A 26,035-nucleotide genomic window follows, 5' to 3' on the forward strand; every position below is an offset into this window, starting at 1 on the left:
TTCACTTGCCTCATTTGTAATTCTGCCACAGAGGAGTGAGGTTGTACAGACACACAATGCCTGATAATTGTACTTCTGTTGAATATGACTTCGAACGCAAAATTCTACCGTCCATTTACACCATGGTATTGATCATTGGTCTGGGAGCTAATGGATGGGGGATGAAGTCGATCCTGCAGAAACAGAAGAAAGTTGGAAACAATGTGTTTCTTTTAAACATTGGAATTGCCAATTTTTTGTTCCTTCCAACACTACCATTTTTGTCAGCATACTATTTTATGAACAGTAATTGGATATTTGGAGATGCCTTCTGCAAGATCACAAGATTCTGCTTCAACTTGAATTTATACGGCAGCATTGGATTCCTCACCTGTATAAGTGTGTACAGGTACCTGGCTATTGTCCATCCACTGAAAGCGATGGGAAGGATGACTGTCCGTAACACTGTGGTTATCTCAGTTGTGGTTTGGCTGTTGGTGAGTGTTCAAAGTCTTCCAGACATGCTCTACCTCAAAACATCCACAAACAACACCACCAAAACAAATGAAACCACAAAATGCTACCATACCACCTCTACAAAGTATGTCGAGGATTACCTGACATACAGTCTTGGACAGACACTCACTGGGTTTTGCATCCCGTTCCTTATCCTACTTGGCTGCTATGGACATGTGATTTTGGTTCTCTGCCAAAGTAATACCATTGACAAGGAAGTAAAACAAAGAAGCTTAAAGTTGTTGTTTATTTTGATTCTTCTCTTCTCAGTTTGTTACATCCCATATCATATTTTTAGGAACCTCAACCTTCATGCAAGAGGATTATTAGAAAAGGGGCAATGCCCTACATGGAATAATGGAGTCTTCAGTGCTCATCAGATAAGTCGTGGTCTTGTGTGTCTGAATAGTGTTTTGAACCCCCTGGTTTACCTCCATATCACAGATATTTCTACTCAGTTCAATAAGCTTCTCCTGCGATCTTGTCATATGTTAAATCGTCTGACTGTATCAAGATATGGCAGTGTGCAGGCGACACAGTATACACAAGACTAGTTCATTGTTGACTTTGATCTCATCTTTTACTGCTGTGCTTAACAGCTACACTGTTCATTTGCTGTCCTTTTTTTTTATTTATTACATTCTTTTTTATACTATATTATACAATGTTTTAAATAAACTATGGATTCAGAGGAAACAGCTCCATGTGTCTGTGTTATGACAGATCTGTGAAAGGAAGCTAATGTCAACAGAGAATGACTAAAGCTGTGACTGAGAAAAAAAAATCAACAGCCAGTTCCTAATGACATTAGATTTTTGATGTAAATATACTCTTATCCACATTTATTCACATATATCACAACAGCAACACTTGCACACAATAAGGTCAGGGCAGAGCACTGGGAGATGATTATCATGATTTATTTTTCAGTGCAATCATTAACAAGTTGTGGTTAGTAGTTAAAACACTCACAAGCAGCCCCTGGGTCATTGGTGTATAAGTGTGTGTATACAGATAAAAAGACCTAAGAGCATAGAGTACAACTGCTTTGTGAATGGGTTCATATGGCTTGTACTTGCATCTTTTTTAAAAGAAGACCGCATGAGTTCACACAGTGCGTTCTAGTGAAAGAAAATAACATAAATCATATAAAACAGATTTTTCTTTAAACCAGATAAAAAACAAAATATTTTGACAATATATTTAATTTATTCTCTAACGAAACTTTGCTTTTCTGTTCTCATATTGCATGCACATGTTGCACAGCGGCAATGCAAATGCAGTTCTAATACAGTGGGGCAAAAAAGTATTTAGTCAGCCACCGATTGTGCAAGTTCCTCCACTTAAAATGATGACAGAGGTCAGTAATTTGCACCAGAGGTACACTTCAACTGTGAGAGACAGAATGTGAAAAAAAAATCCATGAATTCACATGGTAGGATTTGTAAAGAATTTATTTGTAAATTAGGGTGGAAAATAAGTATTTGGTCACCTCAAACAAGGAAAATCTCTGGCTCTCACAGACCTGTAACGTCTTCTGTAAGAAGCTTTTCTGTCCCCCACTCGTTACCTGTATGAATGGCACCTGTTTGAACTCATCATCTGTATAAAAGACACCTGTCCACAGCCTCAAACAGTCAGACTCCAAACTCTGCCATGGCCAAGACCAAAGAGCTTTCGAAGGACACCAGGAAAAGTATTGTAGACCTGCACCAGACTGGGAAGAGTGAATCTACAATAGGCAAGCAGCTTGGTGTGAAAAAATCAACTGTGGGAGCAATCATCAGAAAATGGAAGACATACAAGACCACTGATAATCTCCCTCGATCTGGGGCTCCACGCAAGATTTCATCCCGTGGGGTCAAAATGATCATGAGAACGGTGAGCAAAGATCCCAGAACCACACGGGGGGACCTGGTGAATGACCTGCAGAGAGCTGGGACCAAAGTAACAAAGGTCACCATCTCCATGCCTGCTTCATGCCCTGGGGGACGGGGCTATGGCTCGCTACATCCTCTTGCAGACCATTACATGTGGAAACCATTTGAATACAAGCGCGCTGATCCACACAGGTATGCACACGGGTGTTCACTGCTCGTAGACTTAAATTACACCTTTCTTGGCTGCTACTTCAAAGCACATTGTGCGCTGTCTGTCCTGCGTGCTGCACAACAACATTGAATATTTAGTATTTACTGCTGTTTACACTTAGCTAGATTAATGCGATGGTGTTGTGTTTAGTATGTTGCTTTGGGGTTGTTTTTTTTTTGCTTTTTTTCTATTCTTCTTCTCTCAACAGGTGATCCAGGAGATTTTTTTTTCTCCCCCCCTTTCTCACTGTCCCTCTCCCTTTCTGTTTTTCTTTTCCTTCCTCTTTCTTTCTCCCTTTCCTATCCCTCACTCATGTCTGTCCCGTCTGTAACATCTGAAAATAAAATATAATAAATAATAAAAACGGCAGCACGGTGGCACGGTGGTTAGCACTGTTGCCGCACAGCAAGAAGGTCCTGAGTTCAATTCCACCATCAGGCCGGGGTCTTTCTGTGTGGAGTTTGCATGTTCTCCCCGTGTTTGCGTGGGTTCTCTCCGGGTACTCCGGCTTCCTCCCACCGTCCAAAGACATGCAACTTGTGGGGATAGGTTAATTGGATAATCCAAATTGCCACTAGGTGCGAATGGTTGTCTGTCTCTATGTGTTAGCCCTGCGACAGACTGGCGACCTGTCCAGGGTGTACCCTGCCTCTCGCCCTATGACAGCTGGGATAGGCTCCAGCGCCCCCCGCGACGCTGAAAAGGATAAGCGGAAGCGAATGGATGGATGGATAAATAATAAAAACAAAGATCGATCAAATGGACCAATACGGCAATGCCACGATGATCCATTTGGCAAAGTAAATCCATTGGGTATCCTTGTTGGTCTTCAGACAACAATTCTGATGGCTAAAGAACCAAATGGGACAGGCAAAAAAAAACAAAAAACAAAGGTCACCATCAGTAACACACTACAACGGCAGGGAATCAAATCCCGCAGTGCCAGACGTGTTCCGCTGCTGAAGCCAGTGCATGTCCAGACCCGTCTGAAGTTTGCCAGAGAGCACATGGATGATACAGCAGAGGATTGGGAGAATGTCATGTGGTCAGATGAAACCAAAGTCGAACTTTTTGGTATAAACTCAACTCGTCATGTTTGGAGGAAGAAGAATACTGAGTTGCATCCCAAGAACACCATACCTACTGTGAAGCATGGGGGTGGAAACATCATGCTATGGGGCTGTTTTTCTGCCAAGGGGACAGGACGACTGATCCGTGTTAAGGACAGAATGAATGGGGCCATGTATCGTGAGATTTTGAGCCAAAACCTCCTTCCATCAGTGAGAACTTTGAAGATGAAACGAGGCTGGGTCTTCCAACATGACAATGATCCAAAACACACCGCCCGGGCAACAAAGGAGTGGCTCCGTAAGAAGCATTTGAAAGTCCTGGAGTGGCCTAGCCAGTCTCCAGACCTCAACCCCATAGAAAATCTGTGGCGGGAGTTGAAAGTCCGTGTTGCTCGGCAACAGCCCCAAAACATCACTGCTCTCGCGAAGATCTGCATGGAGGAATGGGCCAAAATACCAGCTACTGTGTGTGCAAACCTGGTAAAGACCTATAGTAAACGTTTGACCTCTGTTATTGCCAACAAAGGTTATGTTACAAAGTATTGAGTTGTATTTTTGTTATTGACCAAATACTTATTTTCCACCCTGATTTACGAATAAATTCTTTACAAATCCTACCATGTGGATTCATGGATTTTTTTTTTTTCACATTCTGTCTCTCACAGTTGAAGTGTACCTCTGGTGCAAATTACTGACCTCTGTCATCATTTTAAGTGGGGGAACTTGCACAATCGGTGGCTGACTAAATACTTTTTTGCCCCACTGTAAATATTTAAAGATGGCAACTGAAAAATTGCTCAGAACTCTTTGTAATAAAATATTTTAATATTTTTCTCTGACTAATCAACTCACACACACACACAGAGTCAGTTTTTTTCTTTTCTATTGCACACTCCCTCCAACCTCTCCACCACTTGTTTACTGTGGTTTCCTCACACATGCCAGCTGATACACCCCTTTTCTAAATAATTTAATCTTGCTCTGTGGAAGAGACCTAAGCTTCCTGTTTGCATCTAGTAATACGAGTTCTTGTTGACACTGACTATCCTGCAAAAGCATTTGCAACACCTGGTGAATATTTCAATAAGGACAGATCATTAGTAACAATTAACATGACTTTGACTCCAACGGCGAGCAGAACGGAACCCCAGCTGTGACAGGGTTTAGAGCAGGACCTCTGTGAAAGAGAAAGAGATTCACAGGTAAATCTAAAGTATGCACCATGAATGCCGATTGGCTTGGAGAAAGCAGCGAGAAGGTGATTGGACTAGACCAGTGTTGTGTCCACACATACTATTGCATTTGTTCTGTAGATGCATTTACCAGAAGCGCTAGAGGGCGCTAGTGAGTATGTTGTTCTGGTTGTGGTTTTGAAGAAGAAAAAAGAAAAATAAAGAAAGGAGTCAACTCCGGTAATCCTCTGTTCCTACCTGCGTGTGTGTGTAATGCTTGCTGAACTAACACCACACAACAACCAGTGATGACACAAGCGGCTTGACAGCGTGGGAAAGTCTGATAAAGCTTACATTTAGGCGTCAGCACCCAGGAGCTGACACATGTGTGGCCATAGAACTTTCTTATTGAACTTGGGAATAAGCTTCATTTCAAAACCTTAAACATTACTGATTTATTATAATCTATTACTGATTCAGAATAAGTAATATTGACTCACATGAAACTAATAGTTAAACAGTTAAAAACAATCTATCATTTTTTATTTTGATAAATATTTTGGCAACTGTAAAAGTGATAATTTACAGTTGTTTAGCCATGAAAGACTGCAAAAAAAGCACAAAGTTGTCAGGGTGAACAAGAAAAGCGAGGTCTGTCAAAATCATGAAACCTAATAATTTTTTATCAGGTCACTACCTCATAGCAACTATAGTCACTGAAGGATTCAGTTTTCACCTTTTCTATTGTGCACTCCCTCCAACCTCTCCACCACTTGTTTACTGTGGTTTCCCCACACATGCCAGCTGATACACCTACTATCAGTCTATCTCCTCCCCCATCTTCTTTTCCAAATAATTTAATCTTGTTCTGTGGAAGAGACCTAAGCTTCCCGTTTACATCTAGTAATACGAGTTCTTGTTGACACTGACTATCCTGCAAAAGCATTTGCAACACCTGGTGAATTTTAGGATTCCATGCCTGCCCACTCTTGCATGCCACCACCAGACAGGCCTCAAATATTATATTTCTGCATTTCTTTGTTTTGGTTTAAGTGTCTTTGTGTACTTTGAGAACTTGTGTGAAAATGTGAGGATGTTCATTTTTAGATTTATTGAAAAATATAGTAAAAATACAAAAACAATATGCTGCTTGCTTTCATATTCCAAACAATGCCCAAAGGCAAGATTAAGATTGCATGCATATCTATTAGACATGTTGCATTTACTTGCGATCTCAGTCTTATGCTTCAGTGGGCAGGAATTCAAGCTTGAACATGACGTATAAATTGTTAAAACAAAAAAAACAAAAATAGGGTGTGTTTTCTTTCACTTTCATGACATATAACTCTCCATGAAGGGGAAAGATTGTGCAGACTTTTGCTTTAGAAGCACAATGAATAACAGATCCTGTACTTCAGGCAACTTAAAACTCCATGAACACAAAATTCTACCTGCCATTTATGCCTTTGTTATGATTGTTGGTCTGGGAGGAAATGGATTGGGACTAAAGTCTCTGCTGCAGAAAAAGAAGAAACTTCGACACATTAATCTGTTCCTTCTGAACCTTGGAGTTGCAAATTTTTTGTTCCTGCTAACACTCCCATTTTTGTCAGCGTACTACTTTATGGACAGTAAATGGATATTTGGAGATGCCTTCTGCAAGATCACAAGATTCTGCTTCAACCTGAATTTATACGGCAGCATTGGATTCCTCACCTGTATAAGTGTGTACAGGTACCTGGCTATTGTCCATCCAATGAGGATGATGGGGAGAATAACTGTGACTCACTCTGTGGCTATCTCAGTTTTGGTTTGGCTGTTGGTGAGTGTTCAAAGTCTTCCAGATATCTTCTTCTCCAAAATCTCACCAAATAAAACTGAAGAATGCTACCATACCACCTCTAACGAGTATGTGGAGGATTATCTGAAATACAGTGTGGGTTGGACATTGACTGGGTTTGTTATGCCACTCCTTATTTTACTTGGCTGCTATGGACATGTGACTCTTGTTCTCTGTCATGCAAATACCATAAAGGAGGTGGTGAAAAAACGAGTTTTAAAGTTGTTATTCATCTTGTGCCTTCTCTTTTCGGTTTGTTACATCCCCTATCATATTTTCAAGAACCTCAGCCTTTATTCAAGAGTTTTGTCAAAACAGGGGAAATGTCCAGATTGGAATGAGGGAGTCTTTGGGGCTCACCAGATAAGTCGTGGAATTGTGTGTTTGAACAGTGTTTTGACTCCCCTGGTTTACCTCCATGTAAAGGATTTCCCTACTCGATTCCAACAGCTGCTCCAGCGAACTCGCCAGATCTTTAATTGGCCGAAATCAAGGAGTGGCAGAATCCCTGTGACACAGTCTGATGAAGTTTAACAAGTTTGCCATATGTTAGAAATCTTAAAAATGTTTTACATAACCAGCTCTACACACATGCATCTTTGTTGTAATTGTATTCACACTGTGTAAAATTCCACTGGTTTTGACTAAGTCAACATTAGCAGCCACTTAATAACAATATTTTATTTCTGATGCAAATATCTTGTGATCCTTGAAATGGACAACTGTGGCATGATTACAGCACCTCCTGCTAAATGCAATCAATAAATAAAGGTGCGATACATAAGTAAAGATCCTTTATTTTCCATGTAAAGCATCCTGGTAAAATGATGTTACATAGACAGCAGTGCCTAGAATTGGTACAGCTAATCATCTAATCAGCTAATATCTATGACACGCTTTCACCCACACCCCTTGGCTTATTATGAGAGGCCACCAAGACCCTCATAACACTATAGTTAAACAGTAATGTCATTATCTTACCTTTGTGGCAAAATATGCTGAAATGATAATGACCTGTACTTTATGTAGTGTCTAAATTATATATGTTTATTGTATTTAGCTTTATTTTGTATTGCATTTTTTCTTTTCTTTCCTAAACAAACTTTTGTATACTGTTTACATGATCAAAAATTAAACAAAAAATCAACACAACACCAACAGTTGCCTCAAGGTGTTTTATATTATAATGTAAAGATCCTACAATAGTATAGAAAAAATAAATAATTTTTAGAATTTTGCCACCCAAAAGGAGAGAAGGGCAATATCATACACAAGTGCATGTAGTATAGTAGAGGCTTCTTGCCCCAGTTGGTCTTGTGTTGAAGTGTTCATGTTGATTTAAGATTTATAGATTATTTTTTTAACTTATATTGCAAAGGTTTAAGAACTACTCATGCAGACGGAGACTAACAAAGTAAAACAGGAAGAGACAAGCAGAGAACACAGAGATGAAAGACGTGATGAGCAAACTGACAACACACAACTGACACACGTACACACAGATGAGACAGAGACAGACTGGACGTGAAAGAGAACCAACCAAATCAGACAATGAACTAGGAAATAGAAACGTGGATAACTAAAGTAGGGAGCAGTGGAAAATAATACCAAGCTAGAAGACTAAACTGTTAGGGTGCCTGGGTCGTCGACCCAGTGTTTTGTGTTTTTGGTTCTTTGATTTAGTTTATTTCATTATATTCTAGCTGTGCCTTATGGTTTATAGGTTTATTCTTAGTTTAGGTTTTCTGTGTGGGTTTTGTTAGAGTTTTAGTGTTCTGGTTTTCTGTCTGTGATCCATAGTTGCTGTCTCCCCTGTCTGCTGTATCCTTGTGTCAAGTCATGCGTCTCTGTGTTATGTTTCCTGTTTTACTTTGAAAGTCCGTGTCTCATGTTAATGTGTCTGGTTTTAATTCCTTTGTCTCGTTAGGCCTGATTTGCCCCAGCTGTGTTTCCCTCCTGTTTCCCATTCCCTGATTGCTCCCTCTGTGTATTTAAGCCCCGTGTTTCTCTGTGTCTTTACTGTGATCTACCCTCATCTTGCTGTGCAGCCCGCCCGCCACCCTTGGAGTCTCAGTTGTGTTACCTTTTTGGAGTTCACGTTTTGCCTCTGAGTGTCTGCACTTTGGGTCCTTTTCCTGCCTGCACACAGCCGTTTCATAACATAAACAATGCACAACACATAATAAATCCATACATACGGCACTGTGCAAAGGTTTTAGGCAGGTGAAAAAAAATATGCTGTAAACAAAGAATGCTTTCAAAAATGGAAGTGCTAATCTTTTATTTTCATCAAGTGAATGAACAAAAGAGAAAGCTAAGACAAATCAATATTTGGTGTGACCACCCTTTGCCTTCAAAACAGCATATACTGCTAGGCACACTTGCACACAGTTTTTGAACGAACTCGACTGGTAGGTTGTTCCAATCATCTTGGAGAACTAACCACAGATCTTCTGTGGATGTAAGCTTCCTCACATCTTTCTGTCTCTTCATGCAATCTCAGACACACTCGATGATGTTGAGATCAGGACTCTGTGGGGGCTGTACCATCGTTCCAAGTACATCTCTGACTTGCTCACTGTCTACAGCTCAGTCAGACCTCTCAAGGATCAGATTCAGATGTTTTACATGTTCCCAGAAATAGATCTCAGTCTACTAAGAGTGCTTTCAGTTATTGTTTTTTCTTTGGTTTTACTGTTTTCATTTCTTGTAGGAAGTTTAAAGACAAATCTTTCTTTATTTTCTGTGTTAAGCACACTGAGTTTTATTTATTTAACATATCATAAAGTGCTGTTACTTCATTACTTAAACAAAAAAGACAAAAAAGTTATCCACAATGATGGATTTTATATTTTCATGCAGTGTTTTTAAAAAGATAAAATAATCTACAGTCTTTGTGAAAAAGCAAGGAATTAGATGCATGAGATGTGTTGAAGAAAAAAGTCTGACTTCAGGTCCTTTTTCCTTTTGTTTGCTGTGGTGGTGTGCTTATCAAAGTATACCTTTATAAGATGGATTTACAGACACAGAGAGTGGGTATGAGTGGGTAAACCAGACCACTGTTATTTATACCAGAAGGGTAACAGAGAGTAGTGGAAGGGTTGCTAATTACATACAAAGAACAAAAAGGTAAAAGTTAAAAGGGTTTTGTCACTGATCATGGGGTAACAGGCTACAATAACAGGAATAAAGATAAGGTTCATAAAAAAGCAAATGGCCACAGGAACAGGAGGCCACATTCCAAAGGTTCAGATCTATCAAAACAAATCAGAGGGTTACGGGATGATGCAAAGATGTTTATCTCAGCTCTGAAACCTGAAACTCAACATTTAGGGCTTCAAGCAACAACAGATACACTTGCTGTCCCTTCACTTCTTTCACTTTTAATTCTGCTACAAAGGAGAGAGGTTGTGTGGACAACATGTCAGGAATAGCAACTAATAAAACTTCCTTCTTTCGTTCAGACTATGAACATGTAACTCTGCCTGCTGTTTACACCTTTGTTTTTCTCATTGGTCTGGGAGCTAACGGATGGGCGGTGAGGTCCTTACTTCAGAAATGGAAAATTCTTGGACACATTAATGTGTTTCTTCTGAACCTTGGAGTTGCTAATTTTTTGTTCCTGCCAACTCTCCCATTTTTGTCAGCCTACTATTTTATGAGGAATAAATGGATATTTGGAGATGCTTTCTGCAAGATCACAAGATTCTGCTTCAACTTGAATTTATACGGCAGCATTGGATTCCTCACCTGTATAAGTGTGTACAGGTACCTGGTTATTGTCCATCCGATGAAAGCAAAGAGAAGGATCACTGTCCGTAATTCTGTGGTTATCTCAGTCATGGTTTGGCTGTTGGTGAGTGCTCAAAGTCTTCCAGACGTGCTCTTTCCCAAAAACTCAACAAATAGAACTGAAAAATGTCACCATACCACCTCTACAGAGTATGTTGAGAATTATCTGAAATACAGTGTGGGTTGGACATTGACTGGGTTTGTTATGCCTTTCCTTATTTTTCTTGGCTGCTATGGACATGTGACTCTTGTTCTCTGGCGCAAAAATACCATTAATAAGGTGGTGAAACAAAGAAGCTTAAAGTTGATGTTCATTTTGATTTTGCTCTTCTCGGTCTGTTACATCCCCTACCATATTTTTAAGAACCTTAGCCTTTATTCAAGAGTACTTTTTTCAACCAACAAGAAGTATCCATCATGGGATAAGACAGTCTTCTGTGCTCATCAGATCAGTCGTGGTCTTGTGTGTCTGAATAGTGTTTTGAACCCCCTGGTTTACCTCCATGTCATGGATATTCCTGCTCAGCTCCAACAGCTGCTTCAGCAGTTTCGTCAGACATTTACTCGTTTGTTTGTGTCAGAACACGGCAGTGTACCCGTGGAACAAACAGTGACCACAACAATATCTTAACAGTAATTAGTGACTTTGACTTTGTCTTTTAGAGTAGAGTGTAAAGACTGTTTTACGTATTATACTGTCTATACTATCTTTTTCGGGATAACGGTTTTGGCTCAAATGGATTTATAAATAAAAAAGCTTTGTTTCTGTGTTTGTTGTTCTTCTGTTGCCCTGCATCGAAAATTGCATTATTGAAAATTGCATTATTCAAATCCTTTACAGCAACATTTTTTTTTGTCACATTGAAAATATAAACAACCACTGAGACATGACTACACATGCGTAGGGGATTGGAGGCAAGACAACAGAAACTAAAGACCAGATAAGAAAGCTAAGGTGATCTCAACAAATGCTAAACAGAGGAATAGCTATAGTAACTAACACAAGGAACTGCTTCTTAACCTGCCATAGAAATGCTGGGTCACAGACCCAGGACCGTGACACTTTTAATTTAAGCAAAGATCAGGAAAGAGCGCTGGCAGATTAGTATCATTTATTTTATGTTCACTGACACAGTTTTCAGGTTAGTAACCACTTTTCTTTAGATTTGTGTAGGTTATGTGTACAGCAAAATAATTTCCCATAAAAAACATCTGCTGGATTATTGCGTTTGTATAGCAGTAGAACAGTGTTGGTGAAATTTAATCAACATTAACTTTTGTTTCATGCCTACTATAAGTCAGCTTGGCAGTGAACATGTGATTCATATTTGACATAAGATACACAATATTTGGCTTTTAGTTCGCTCTGGAATTCTAATGTATAGTATTTGATGTATACTGCTCTAAGCAAGGGCACACACACACACACACACACACACACACACACACACACACACACACACACACACCCTAGATTCATTATTTTTATAAGTCATAACATTTTTTGAACTGTAAATGACAGTAAAGAGTTATCCTTTCTAAGAAAGTAATTGATGGATTTCTAACTATAATATTTTTTTATGTATTTCTCTCCATCTTTTTGAACTTAAAAATGTAAAATGTTTAATTGACTATTTTAAAAAAATGTATTTAAAGTCTTCAATTTAATTTAAAGACTTTTATTTAAAGACAAAATTTTACTTTCACATTCTTTTCTTGTTAATCCCATACTGTACAACTAGTCTGTCAAATGAAATAAAGTCTGTTCATTCTAATATATGTTGTAAGTATTTCATTCCTTGACAACTCCAATCTGGGAAGGTAATCATATTAATGTTCTGTATTATGTCACAGTTGTTCCAGATTAGTGTATGTTTGCATGAGATTAATGAAGTCATTTTTAGAAACTTCCACCATGCTTTCAGAGAACTTTTGCTTTCACATTTAAACTCCAAACAGAGGGAGACTTTAACCTTTTGTTTCAATCATAAAACTGCCGACAGGTTGGGTGAGCAGTTTTATGATGTTTTATAATAATAATAAACTTTATTTATAAAGCACACTTAAAACCAAGGGTATACCAAGGTGCTTAATAAGTAACATAGAGAGTAAAAGGAAGATAATAGAAATAGGACCAAAGCAAGTACTAGGTATGCAAGCAGATAACTGTCACTGATACATGGGAGAAGCAGCAGATACAGAACAAACAAGGAATTAAATTAGCATAAAAGTGCATAATGTAAAATCATAAGTGAAATGTTAACTAGAAGGAATGAATATATATATCTTAGGGGTGCTACAATGTATCTGTATTGAATGGTTCAATACAGTGCTTTTGGTTCGGCACGCATATGTATTGAGCAATGCTGAATTTTTAATTTATTTTATCAACTTTTCCTCTGACGATGCTGTCTGTGTTGAGAGCTCAGTGGATCTGCGTTCGACTACTCTGCCTAGGCTGCACTGTCGAGCTCAGATCCACTGAGTACCCATACGCATTCACTCATGCTAGCGAGACAGAAGTTAAGCTCGTTGCAACATGGCAACTGCCTCAACGCTACCCGAAATTGAACCTCCTCTACCATCATTGAGATCTGGCGTTTGGAACTATTTTGGTTTTCATGTGAAGCATGACCCTGATGGTAAGCGTGGACAAAACAGTAAGTCGGACGTGCCAGGCAATGCTCAATTACATCGGTGGAAACAGACAAGCACGCATGCTACAAACTTTACCCGAGACAGCCGTTAGCACATGATTCTTAGAGGGCAAAAGAAACAGGGCAATGGCTACTTTTATAGCTGTCGACATGCGACTATTTTCTGTTGTAGAAAACAACGGGTTTCAGGAAAGGCTGAGAGTACTTGAGCCCCGTTACAACTAAGTGCTAGCACTCCAGAAGATGAGTGTGAGGGGAGGTTCTTCAGAGAGTAGTTCCTTTTAAGGGGGCCTGATATGTTTAATATGCTGCTGAGAATATACCCCAGAAGAAGGGTACAGTATAGCTTTTCCACATATGAGTGATTTCTCGAGTTAAAAGAAACATGTATAATTTTAATCAATTACAAATTAAAAAAGGCATGAACATTTTTTTGTATCGAAAAAATATCGAACCAAGACACGAAAGTATTGAACTGAACCGAATACCATTTGCTAAAATGAGATTTACATGTATTAATACTGACTGCTAGCCTTTTAGACAAGGACAAGGACATTCTTTGTCGGCCTACTGTCAACCTCATGTTTACAGTACAGTATTTACTTTTAGAAATCTCTTATGTCTTAAATTACACACCAGGGTGTGTATTAAATTGTTGGTGTAGTGCATTTCAAGAGTCACAGAATCACAGAACGCTAATTCAGTGCTATTCCATAACAGCTAAAACACCGTCACTCTCCGCTAACACCTGAACCGGAATGTTTCCGGTTTATTTTTATTTATTTTTACTTTTACTTTTTTTTAAATTTTTGTTTTTTTCTCTCTCTCTCTGTCTTCTCTTTCATCCCTCCAGCTCATCCTTCTCCTTGCTTGTTTTTACGCCCTTCTTTCTTTCACTGCATGGATCACCTGTTTCCCTATGCAACCACAAACAACACCCTCTATTTCTACACACTCACACAGCATGATCACACACACATATGTGATTAACGGGAGCACATTCACCACAGCCTCACAGGGACATATAGGTCACGCACACTCAAGCTCATACACTCCTGGTCATATTAGTTAATATGCTCACACATAATCAGACTTATGGAGCCTCTCGCCACACATTTTTCTTCTTTTTATTTACAAACAAGTGATGTTTTTCCATTCTCTTCACCCATCTAAGCGGAACACGCAGCGTTCATCATTACATCATTACATCATTACGCACAGGGGAAAGAGGTCAAAGATATTTAACCAGCTCAAAAAACAACATGCAGGCATTGCTTTATTACAAGAAACTCAGAATTATCACAGGTTTAAACACCTGAGTTTCCTAATGTGTTCGCAGCCTGTTACAATTCTAGACAAAGGGTAGTAGCAACTTTAATTCATAACTTTCACATTCCAAACAAGGCCCAAAGGCAAGATTAAGATTGCATACATATCTATTAGACGTGTTGCATTTACTTTAGATCTCAGCCTTATGCTTCAGTGTGCAGGGTTTCAAGGTTGAACATGACGTATAAATTGTAAAAAAATAAAAAAGGGTGTGTTTTATTTCACTTTATGACATAGAACTCTCCATGAAGGGGGAAGATTGTGCAGACTTTACTTTAGAAGCACAATGAATAACAGATCCTGTACTTCAGGCAACTTAAAACTCCATGAACACAAAATTCTACCTGCCATTTATGCCTTTGTTATGATTGTTGGTCTGGGAGGAAATGGATTGGGACTAAAGTCTCTGCTGCAAAAAAAGAAGAAACTTCGACACATTAATCTGTTCCTTCTGAACCTTGGAGTTGCTAATTTTTTGTTCCTGCTAACACTCCCATTTTTGTCAGCGTACTACTTTATGGACAGTAAATGGATATTTGGAGATGCCTTCTGCAAGATCACAAGATTCTGCTTCAACTTGAATTTATACGGCAGCATTGGATTCCTCACCTGTATAAGTGTGTACAGGTACCTGGCTATTGTCCATCCAATGAGGATGATGGGGAGAATAACTGTGACTCACTCTATGGCTATCTCAGTTTTGGTTTGGCTGTTGGTGAGTGCTCAAAGTCTTCCAGATATCTTCTTCTCCAAAATCTCACCAAATAAAACTGAAAAATGCTACCATACCACCTCTAACGAGTATGTGGAGGATTATCTGAAATACAGTGTGGGTTGGACATTGACTGGGTTTGTTATGCCACTCCTTATTTTACTTGGCTGCTATGGACATGTGACTCTTGTTCTCTGTCATGCAAATACCATAAAGGAGGTGGTGAAAAAACGAGTTTTAAAGTTATTATTCATCTTGTGCCTTCTCTTCTCGGTTTGTTACATCCCCTATCATATTTTCAAGAACCTCAGCCTTTATTCAAGAGTTTTGTCAAAACAGGGGAAATGTCCAGATTGGGATGAGGGAGTCTTTGGGGCTCACCAGATAAGTCGTGGAATTGTGTGTTTGAACAGTGTTTTGACTCCCCTGGTTTACCTCCATGTAAAGGATTTCCCTACTCGATTCCAACAGCTGCTCCAGCGAACTCGCCAGATCTTTAATTGGCCGAAATCAAGGAGTGGCAGAATCCCTGTGACACAGTCTGATAAAGTTTAACAAGTTTGCCATATGTTAGAAATCTTAAAAATGTTTTAAATAAACCAGCTCTACACGCATGCATCTTTGTTGTAATTGTAATCCCACTGTACAAAATTTCACTGGTTTTGACTAAGTCAGTGCGGCACCCCTGAGTATTTTGGGCATCGAGAACAAGTCTCAGATGTGTTCCTTATGTGTTCGTGCAAGAGGTTGTCAAATGTGCAGAGAGGCTCAGCTTGGTGACCTCTGTAGACACTGCTACCGTTGTGGTCAGGAGGGTCACCTGTCTCAAGGGTTTAGACAGGAAACAGGAGCGGGCTACTGAGCTACATCCCACAGTAGCCCACTCATCATCCAGGTCCCAGATAAATCCTGTCTCTGTGCAAAACATCTCGCATCAACAAGCACCACAAAATGACTCTACACACACTGAAACTGCCCCCAAAGAGCCAAACAGCAACAAATTGACAAGCGACACATCTAATGGTTAAATACCCTGAAAACAGCAAACCAAGCTCATCAGTCTCACTGGGAAAAGATGTACAGTTCAGTGTCACCTGGATAAGGCACCAGTAGAGGCCCTGTGGGACACTGGAGCTCAGGCAAGTCTTATTAAGAATGAGTGGCAAAAACAACACCTACCACCTCAGGCCACTTGCTGAGGTTTTGGGAACAGAACCTCCTGTCGCTTTAGCAGCTTATGATAGTGAAATCCCATATGATGGGTGGATAGAGACAGAATTCTATTTGGACTGTAACCCTGAAAATTGTCTTCTAGCTCCAATGCTTGTATCCAGTGACCCCAGTGTTGCTCAACTGCCCATTACTGGATTTAATGTAATAGAGGAAGTTGTGCGTAAATGGGGCAAGTGTCAACCAAGATCACGCAACATTCAAAAAATCTGCCAGATCATGTCAGTATTGGTAAACACTGCTAAATCAGTGCTAAAACTATTGCAGTCACCAGACCAAAGCCAAAGTTTGGGCACAGTACTGGCAGGAAAGAGAGGACGATGTCTGGCTGCTGAACAGATTACCACGACATATGTCCGTGCACATATTGGAGCGCAGTTTTCAGGACAGAGTCTGTTGTTTGTCCCAAATGAACCATCAGAGTTGCCTGAGGGTCTTGTCAACTTAATTCCTCACACTGTTCTAGGACATCTGGAAGAAATAAAAGAAGTGTACCCCATCACCCCTGAAAAGACGCAAGACTCGGTGGAGCAGATTTCTTCACAGTCTCCTATACAGGTAAATGAGGATATTAACACACCCTCCTCCAGCCATAAGCCGCCTCAGTGGGACCCACCAGTTAAGATGGACCATCTCAGTAAAAATGAACAACAAACTGTGAGACAGCTGTTAAGAGAGGAATGTCATGCTTTTGCTTATGATGATAAAGATGTTGGGTGCATCCCCAGCTTAAACATGCACATCACATTGCATGACACAACACCTGTTCGAAAGACCTACATATCCATGCCAAAACCTCTGCACCAAGAGGTCAAAGACTATCTTCAAGATCTGCTGAACCATGGATGGATTTCAGAGTCCAGGTCACCCTACTCATCTCCAATTGTCTGCGTTCAGAAAAAGTCAGGTGAACTGAGATTGTGCTGTGATTACAGGGAATTCAACCGGAAGTCAGTACCAGACACGCACCCAATTCCCAGAATTCAGGACATGCTAGATTCCCTTCATGGCAGCTCCTGGTTCTCTGTTCTGGATCAGGGGAAAGCATACCATCAGGGGTTCCTGGACCCTGACAGCCTTCATCACACCTTGGGGCTTATACCAGTGTAACTGCATACCCTTTGGCCTCAGCTCAGCCCCCGCAGAGTTCAGCGGAGCATGGAGGACTGTTTAAGGGGCCTGCGGGATGTAATCTGTAAGCCATATTTGGACGACAACCTAGTCCACTCTCCTTCATTTGATACTAATCTTGAACACATCAGAGCTGTCCTACAGAGATACCAAAAACATGGTATCAAACTCAGCCTACAGAAATGTGACATTTTCAAGAGAAAGGTATGTTTCCTTGGTCGGATGGTGTCTGAAGAGGGATATACCATGGACACAGTGGAAATAGTTTCTGTACAAGCTCTCAGAAACAAACCACCATCCACAGTGGGGGAACTGAGTTGGGTCCTAGAATTCCTGTCCTACTATAGGTCCTATAGTATATATGGATAAGGTCTTCAATCACTTTGCTCTGAACTTTGCTTTCCCAGCACGAATCCACCATGACATGGGCAGGGGATTTGAGAATCACATGTTTTCCCAGCTGCAAAAAAGTCTGTGGTCTGCATGGTTCTCACACTACCCCATATCATCCACAAGGATGGGCAAGTGGAGCGTTTCAACAGAACTTTATTGTCCATGTTGAGAACACTAACTAACCTTGAAAAGGCAGACTGGAAGTAGTCACTGGCAAAAGTAGTGCACTCCTACAACTGCACTCGGAATGAGGCTACAGGATTTTTCCTGTACTCTTTGTTGTTTGGCCGTACTCCGAGACTTCCTTTAGACATCTTGTTCAACTTGCCTTCACAGGAACAGCAATTAAGCTACGTGGAGTATGTGACAAAATGGCAACCCCGAATGAAGGAGGCCTATGAGACTGCATCTATGGCAGCCCAGAAAGAAGCTTCAAGAGATAAACTGTCGGATCTACGGAGCTCAACATCACCCAGGGAACAGTGTCCTGCTCCACAGCCTCAAAGAGCAAGGAGGCCCAGGCAAGCTTCAGTCACACTGGGAGGACACAGTATATGTGGTGGTGAATCAAAAAAGCCCTGACATCCCAGTTTATGAGATCAAGCCAGAGAGGGGAGGAAAAAGCCGCACAGTACACAGGAACCTGTTGCTTGCATGTGACAGCCTACCTGTAGAAAAACCACACAGACAGGAGCAAAACAAAAGATGTAAAAGCCTAAGACAAAAGGGGGTGGGGGTGGGGGGGGGAGAAGTTCAACAACATCTACTACAGCAAGACAAGGACATAGAGAGTGAAGATGAGGGTGAGGTTGTCTGAAGGTTTCCACAGCAAAATAGTACCACCAGCATTATCCCTCAAACCCTGAAATCTGAGGTGGGTGAACAACAACTGGGAAAGCCTCAAACCGCTTCTGTAGATGTAGGCTTCCTCACATCTTTCTGTCTCTTCATGTAATCCCCTTCCTGTTGTCCCTTTCTTACAGGACAACAGAATAGGTACACGAACCTGAGTTGCAGACAATAGAGCAACATTACAACCAACAGAAGTCCCAAGATGAGCAAATATCAGATGAACAACAAGATGAGCAAGGAAACAGTGACTCGAGCAGTGAACAAGGGTTGTCACCTGTCCTCAAACACCCCAAGAGAGAGTGACAACAGCCCAAACTGCTGACATACGACGTGTTAGGACAACCCACAGTCAGACAAGCTGATATGGACAATATTAAAACGGGAGCTATTTGCACCCAGGGACTGTGGAGGCCTTGGTGGCCTGAAGATATATACCAGCAAGGTGTGAGAGACAGTAATAAGAAACTGATCCAGAATAAAGACATTAACCCTCTGGGGTCGACGGATGTGACGGCACGTCAAGATCACATGACCAATTTAAGACGAAACAGCTACAAAATGCAGCGAGTCAGAAACTCCATATAACCTTGGGTCAGACTATATACCAGTCTTTAAATTGTGTCGATAGGCCATGTAAAAGCAGAGTTATGAAGAAAAATACACACAATGTTTTTTCTGAACAAAACAGTGGTGTTTACAGCGGGAAGAAATGGTAAAAACTGTGTTTTCTAAGGACAGCGCCAGCAAACACTCTCTGCTGGCGAGTGGAAAACGAAAAAACACCCCTTCCCTTTTGGTGTTAAAGTGTGCCATTTCAACCAATCAAAAAATGATATGGCAACATGTGGGACTTGGTTGTTTAGGAAGAGGGGGAAGTTTTAGGAGTGATGCCCGTGAGAGAAAGCGAGTGAGTGAAAGAAAGAGAGAGAGCGAGTTTTCACATGTGAGACATTAGTGACGTGTAGCGTGTTTGGAGGCTATAGTTAGCGTGTTGTGTAGTCAATGTTTTGTTTTGTGTGTCAGTTATACAAGTGAATGTCACATTTGCTCCAAAAAACCCACCAAAGGAAGATTCTGGTGTAAACACCGTCTCCACATGGAAAACAGGACTGAAACACCTCCTGTTGTCAGACCTGCAGGGTTTAGGCCTGTGGTGTTCTCCTCTGTCTTATAGTGGACACAAATTCTTATTTGATGCAAAACACCTGATTGTTTTGTAAATAGTTTTAAATGGTTATATAAAAAACTCCTGAGGCCATGGCTGCATTTTAGGTAAATAGTACCATATAACTTTGTTTGAAAAACTTGTGAATAATTTTCAGAAATGTACCATTTCTATTTGCATTTCAAGTTATGAAAATGTTTCGTTTTAAACATGTTTGTGGTTTTTACAGTAAAAAATATAACTTTTTTTCTACTCTGATTTGTATTTTTCTTTGTCTGAATTTAGATCAATTGTTCTAATATAGTATGTCAAAATGAAAAAAATAACTCAAATTTCTGATATTTGAGGTTGTGCTGAAAATAATGATACCATGGACAGCAAGATAAACAGTTTTTAAAAGTAAAATATAGAGGTAAAATCAAAAACGGCCAATTATACCCTGGACCCCAGAGGGTTAACATGAACATTGTGACAAGCACAATAGAGCAAACACACCACCAAAAGACAATGGACAGAATGGTGTGGCTGAACATATGATGGTGATGACCATCTGCAAAAGTGCCTTAATATGTAAACAAATTTAGTGTATTGTTGTCCAAATATTGAGTCTGGTTACAGTTGAAAATTCATAGTAACTTGTTCATTAACCTTGAGGAAGAAAAATTACTTGGCACAACATGAATCATGATTAGCTTCTACTATGAGTTTTAATTTGCTGAATGTAACATAGTGTGGGAAATGTTTCATTGAACAGATGTCATTAGTATGTGTAACCATAATTGTTACTCAGGGATAAGTATACTAGTAGTACAAAAGAAATATACTGATAACAGCAAACATGTGAAAAAAGTTTGGGAAAAATAGAATCCTTTTTTTCTCACACCATTTTTTGTTTTTTGTTTTTGTTGTTACAATAGTTTGCATCAGCACAGAGCAAAAAGCTCATTTGCTCCCACCTGATGTGATATTAGGGCGATATTTAGTTTCGGCAGTAGGTGGCAGTGGCGGCTCAGACAAACGGGTGACAGGCAAAATAATCCCTGACAAAAGTAACGCAGGCCAGTTATTGTAATGGAAGCCGTCAGTAACACAGAACTCTTTTGCTGTGTTTCAGCACAATAAACTGCTCCTCACATACAAGGTCTTAAATAATCAGGCCCCATCTTATCTGAATGACCCTGTAGTACCATATCACCCCATTAGAGCACTTCGCTCTCGCACTGCAGGCTTACTTGTTTTTCCTAGAGTATTTAAAAGTAGAATGGGAGGCAGAGCCTTCAGTTTTCAGGCCCCTCTTCTGTGGAACCAGCTTCCAGTTTGGATTCGGGAGACAGACACTATCTCTACTTTTAAGATTAGGCTTAAAACTTTCCTTTTTGCTAAAGCATATAGTTAGGGCTGGATCAGATGACCCTGAAATATCTTGTGATCCTTGAAATTAACTACTGTAGCATGATTACAGCACCTCCTGCCAAATGCAATAAATAAATAAAGGTGGGATACATAAGTAAAGATCCTTTAATTTCCATGTAAAAATCATGGTGTTACATAGTAGCTAGAAGTGGTACATATTCAAATAATCTATCAGCCAATAACTTGTACTTTATGTAGTATCTAAATTATAATAGAAATATGTTTATTGTATTTTTGCTTTGTTTTGTATAGCATTTTTTTCTTTTCCTTCCTAAATAAACTTCTGTATATTGTTTACATGATTGGAAATTAAACAAAAAATGAACACAATACCAACAGTTGCCTCAAGGTGTTTTATATTGTAAGGTAAAGATCCCACAACAGTACAGAAAAAAATAAATAACTTTAAGAAGAAAGTATTGCCACCCAAAAGGAGAGAAGGGCAATATCATAATATCATGTAGTATAGTAGAGGCTCCTTGCCCCAGTTGGTCTTGTGACATCTTTCTGTCTCTTCATGTATCTCAGACACACTCGATGATGTTGAGATCAGGACTCTGTGGGGGCTGTACCATCATTCCCAGTACATCTCTGACTTGCTCACTGTCTACAGCTCAGTCAGACCTCTCAAGGATCAGATTCAGATGTTTTACCTGTTCCCGGAAATAGATCTCAGTCTACTAAGAGTGCTTTCAGTCATTGTGGTTTTGTTCTTTGGAACAAGCTGCCTGCTGACATAAGATTTGTGCGTTTATTCAAAAACAAACTTAAACCCTTTTTATTCACACAAGCCTATCTATACATTATTGGTGATATGTTCTGATGTTGTTTTATTTTTGTTTGTTTTTTGTTTTGTGTTACTGTTTTCATTGCCTTTAGGAAGTGCAAAGCCACACATGTTTGCCTTTATTTTCTGTATTTTATTTTATATGTCATAAAGTACTGTTACTTCATTACTTAAACAACAAAAGATAAAAAAAGGTATCCACGCTGATGTTTTCGTGTTTTTAAAAAGATAAAATAATCAACAGTCTTTGTGAACAAGCCAGGAGTTAGATGCATGAGATGAGTTGAAGAAAATAAAATGCAAAAAGAAACAGGGCTCTGTGTGCGGGCAGGCAGAGATGGAAGACCCAATCGCGGGACTTGTGGAGACTCAATGGCAAACTCAAGGAATCTCAGCATTACTGCTGGCATGAAACAAAACATAAACCAAACTGAGAACGCTAAACAAGAACACACATGCAATTCTGAGGGCACAAAGCGACAGTGAGCAAAGGAAAACACAGGCTTATATACACAGAGTAATAATCAGGGCATGGGAAACCGGAGGGAGACACAGCTGGGAGAAATTAGGGCTGAAAAGACACGGGGAAGTAAAACTGAATCCACTGACATAGGACTGAGACCATCAAAATAAAACAGGAAGCAATTCACAAAGACGCAGACTTGACGCTGAACTAAACCTACACTAAAGACGAGGGAACAAGACACAAAATCTAAGAACAAAACCCTAAAGCAGATTAAACTGAAACATGGAATATAATAATCCCCCCCCCCATGTTCAGCACAAAGTTACACCCATGATGGAGTGACGGGCTACAATTACAGGAATAAAGATAAGGTTTATAGGAAGCAAAAGGCCACAGGAACAGAAGGCCACATTCCAAAGGTTCAGACCTGTTAAACAAACTCAAGCAACAACAGATACACTTGCTGTCCCTTCACTTCTTTCACTTTTAATTCTGCTACAAAGGAGAGAGGTTGTGTGGACAACATGTCAGGAATAGCAACTAATGAAACTTCCTTCTTTCGTTCTAACTATGAACATGTAACTCTGCCTGCTGTTTACACCTTTGTTTTTCTCATTGGTCTGGGAGCTAACGGATGGGCAGTGAGGTCCTTGCTTCAGAAATGGAAAATTCTTGGACACATTAATGTGTTTCTTCTGAACCTTGGAGTTGCTAATTTTTTGTTCTTGCCAACTCTCCCATTTTTGTCAGCATACTATTTTATGAGGAATAAATGGATATTTGGAGATGCTTTCTGCAAGATCACAAGATTCTGCTTCAACTTGAATTTATACGGCAGCATTGGATTCCTCACCTGTATAAGTGTGTACAGGTACCTGGCTATTGTCCATCCGATGAGGGTGATGGGAAAAATAACCGTCACTCTCTCTGTGGCTATCTCAGTTTTGGTTTGGCTGTTGGTGAGTGTTCAAAGTCTTCCAGATATGTTCTACCCAAAAACCTCTGCAAACAACACTCATACAAATAGAACTGAAAAATGTCACCATACCACCTCTACAGAGTATGTTGAGAATTACCTGAAATACAGTGTGGGTTGGACATTGACTGGGTTTGTTATGCCACTCCTTATCTTACTTGGCTGCTATGGACATGTGACTCTTGTTCTCTGCCGCAAAAATACCATTAATAAGGTGGTGAAACAAAGAAGCTTAAGGTTGTTGTTCATTTTGATCTTGCTCTTCTCAGTTTGTTACATCCCCTACCATATTTTTAAGAACCTCAGTCTTTATTCAAGAGTTTTGATAAAATACAGGATGCGTCCAAAATGGGATAAAGGAGTCTTCTGTGCTCATCAGATCAGTCGTGGTCTTGTGTGTCTGAATAGTGTTTTGAACCCCCTGGTTTACCTCCATGTCATGGATATTCCTGCTCAGCTCCAACAGCTGCTTCAGCAGTTTCGTCAGACATTTACTCGTTTGTTTGTGTCAAACTATGTCAGTGTGCCTGTGGCACAAACTGCAAACAGAGCAATATATTAACAGTGATTAATGACTTTACATGCAAAAGTAAGTAAGTTAAAGACTGCTTTATGTACTACAATGTGTTTCATTCTCTTAATTATCACTCCCCTTCTTCTAACAGTTCTTCTAACAGCACAAGTGTTTAGACAAATATATATATACCTTTATGTATCTTTTGTTTCCTATTCTATTGCCTTGTATTCTGTGAATGACTAAAACCTGATGGAATCCATTTACTCTTTTGCTTTAAAACTCATTCTCCTTATCTTGTATGCAAGATGTCATTGTTATTCCTTGTTATTGCTCTGTATTAGCTTCACTAGCTATTAGCATTTAGCTGATGATATTATGGATCTGAAATAAATGTAATTTAATCCTTGAAAATTGCATTATTCAAACTCCTTACAACAACAACTTTCACTTTAATGATAGATCAGGACAGAGCTCTGGCAGATTAGTATAATTTATTTCATATTAGTGCTATTACTGTATTTTTTGCACTTTTCAAGAAACTCAGCCTTTATTCAAGAGTTTTGTCAAAATGGAGGATGAGTCCAGATTGGGATGAGGGAGTTTTTGGTCCTCATCAGATAAGTTGTGGTCTTGTGTGTCTGGATAGTGTTTGGACTCCCCTGGTTTACCTCCTTGTAAAGGATTTCCCTGCTCAGCTCAGGCAGCTGGTCTGGCAGTATTGTCAGATGTTGTATTGTCAGTATTGACTTTGGCTTTCTCAAGCACAGCTGAGTTTAAAGACTGCATCATGTAATTCATTTTATATCATTCTTTTAACTATTATTCTGTTGTTGTTTTTTTAATAACACATTTAACAAAAAGGTCTACATACATACTTTTATACACACACTTCACACTCAATCTACCTTCAAGCCTGTAAAGTTTATTGTGTTTATTGCTGACACACAGTCCAGATGTATAGTCCATGTATTTTGTTGTTGCAACCTCTGTTTTGTTTTCTTTTTTGTTATTGGTCAGTTTAAAATCTTGGACATTTAAGAATTGTTGTGCAAAATATTGGAAGCATACATCCTCAGATTTAAAGCGACCTTCACTGACCATATTTGCCATAGCTGGTATAAAGGGCTGTTGCTTCATTTGTCATTTTGTTCACCAGATTGTTTCATTATCTTCTGTTCTAATAACATCCAAACTTCCAGTTTCTACAACATAATCATGGTTCTTCTTAACCTTTAAGTTCCTGTGAAAGATTTAACTTGTTTTTGTTCTGTCATGTGCCAGCTTGTAGCTCTGTGTTCTGTAGAAAACCTTTGGATTTCCTGTCTGCCATACGAGCCACTGTGAAATTTAGGTGGATTCCTCTGATGCACATTTCATGGCCATTATGAATGAACTTTTCAATATTTACCAGTTGTTATCTACTGCATATAAGATTTGTCATTAATAATTAGCATAGCTCATTACTGGGGACTGCTAAAGAGGTATCATGTTATCCTGTAAACTGTAAACCTTGTCCTGAACAGCATGTTCAAACATTTTTCTGTCCCTCCTCTACATCTAGGATGGTGAGGGAAGCTATTAGCTATAGTGTTTAACTGCAGGCACATTTTATGTAAGATTCTGGTTTGCTTATTTGGTAAGGAATGTTTACTTCCTGCCATTTATGGGCTCACCTATGCTTGTATATGGTGGATCATTAAAGAGGTTCAGCCATATACAGAGTGAGGGGAGACGATCCTTTTATGACCACCAGGAATTCACGCACGCACGCACACACACACACACACACACACACACACACACACACACACACACAGTGTCTTTGCTTTCATGACACACCATATGGGTTTTACAACGAGGTGTTTGTGTAACTATTGTCACTGAATAAAAGGCTGTGAGAGGATGCTGATTTTTTGGAGCTGGCTCGGATCAAGAGAGGAGCATTCA

The 26,035-nt window shown here is 39.7% G+C and overlaps 5 protein-coding genes across 5 annotated transcripts; all 5 read left to right on the plus strand.

Annotated features, from left to right (window-relative positions):
• The first annotated feature begins 32 nt into the window (after positions 1-32).
• Positions 33-1,107, plus strand: LOC309696449 (P2Y purinoceptor 1-like). The gene has a single exon (XM_082517690.1). It carries the CDS (start codon positions 57-59, stop codon positions 1,047-1,049), a length of 993 nt encoding a protein of 330 aa, XP_082373816.1. The 5' UTR covers positions 33-56; the 3' UTR covers positions 1,050-1,107.
• A 5,072-nt stretch (positions 1,108-6,179) lies between these two features.
• LOC309696444 (P2Y purinoceptor 1-like) lies at positions 6,180-7,681 on the plus strand (the record flags this gene model as incomplete). Its single annotated transcript, XM_082517686.1, has 1 exon — positions 6,180-7,681. The coding sequence occupies one exon, from the start codon at positions 6,180-6,182 to the stop codon at positions 7,200-7,202; it is 1,023 nt and encodes a 340-aa protein (XP_082373812.1). The 3' UTR covers positions 7,203-7,681.
• Positions 7,682-10,089: 2,408 nt separating this feature from the next.
• Positions 10,090-11,250, plus strand: LOC309696447 (P2Y purinoceptor 1-like; the record flags this gene model as incomplete). The annotated part of the gene is made up of 1 exon (XM_082517689.1): positions 10,090-11,250. One exon carries the CDS (start codon positions 10,090-10,092, stop codon positions 11,089-11,091), a length of 1,002 nt encoding a protein of 333 aa, XP_082373815.1. The 3' UTR covers positions 11,092-11,250.
• A 3,455-nt stretch (positions 11,251-14,705) lies between these two features.
• On the plus strand, positions 14,706-15,752 carry LOC309696450 (P2Y purinoceptor 1-like). The gene has a single exon (XM_082517691.1). The coding sequence runs from the start codon at positions 14,733-14,735 to the stop codon at positions 15,711-15,713; it is 981 nt and encodes a 326-aa protein (XP_082373817.1). The 5' UTR covers positions 14,706-14,732; the 3' UTR covers positions 15,714-15,752.
• Positions 15,753-23,049: 7,297 nt separating this feature from the next.
• On the plus strand, positions 23,050-25,087 carry LOC309696445 (P2Y purinoceptor 1-like). Its single transcript, XM_082517687.1, has one exon. The coding sequence runs from the start codon at positions 23,120-23,122 to the stop codon at positions 24,131-24,133; it is 1,014 nt and encodes a 337-aa protein (XP_082373813.1). The 5' UTR covers positions 23,050-23,119; the 3' UTR covers positions 24,134-25,087.
• Positions 25,088-26,035: the final 948 nt, after the last annotated feature.

The sequence above is a fragment of the Aulonocara stuartgranti genome (assembly GCF_965226115.1).
Source record: "Aulonocara stuartgranti genome assembly, chromosome: 20".
Lineage (NCBI taxonomy): Eukaryota > Metazoa > Chordata > Actinopteri > Cichliformes > Cichlidae > Aulonocara > Aulonocara stuartgranti.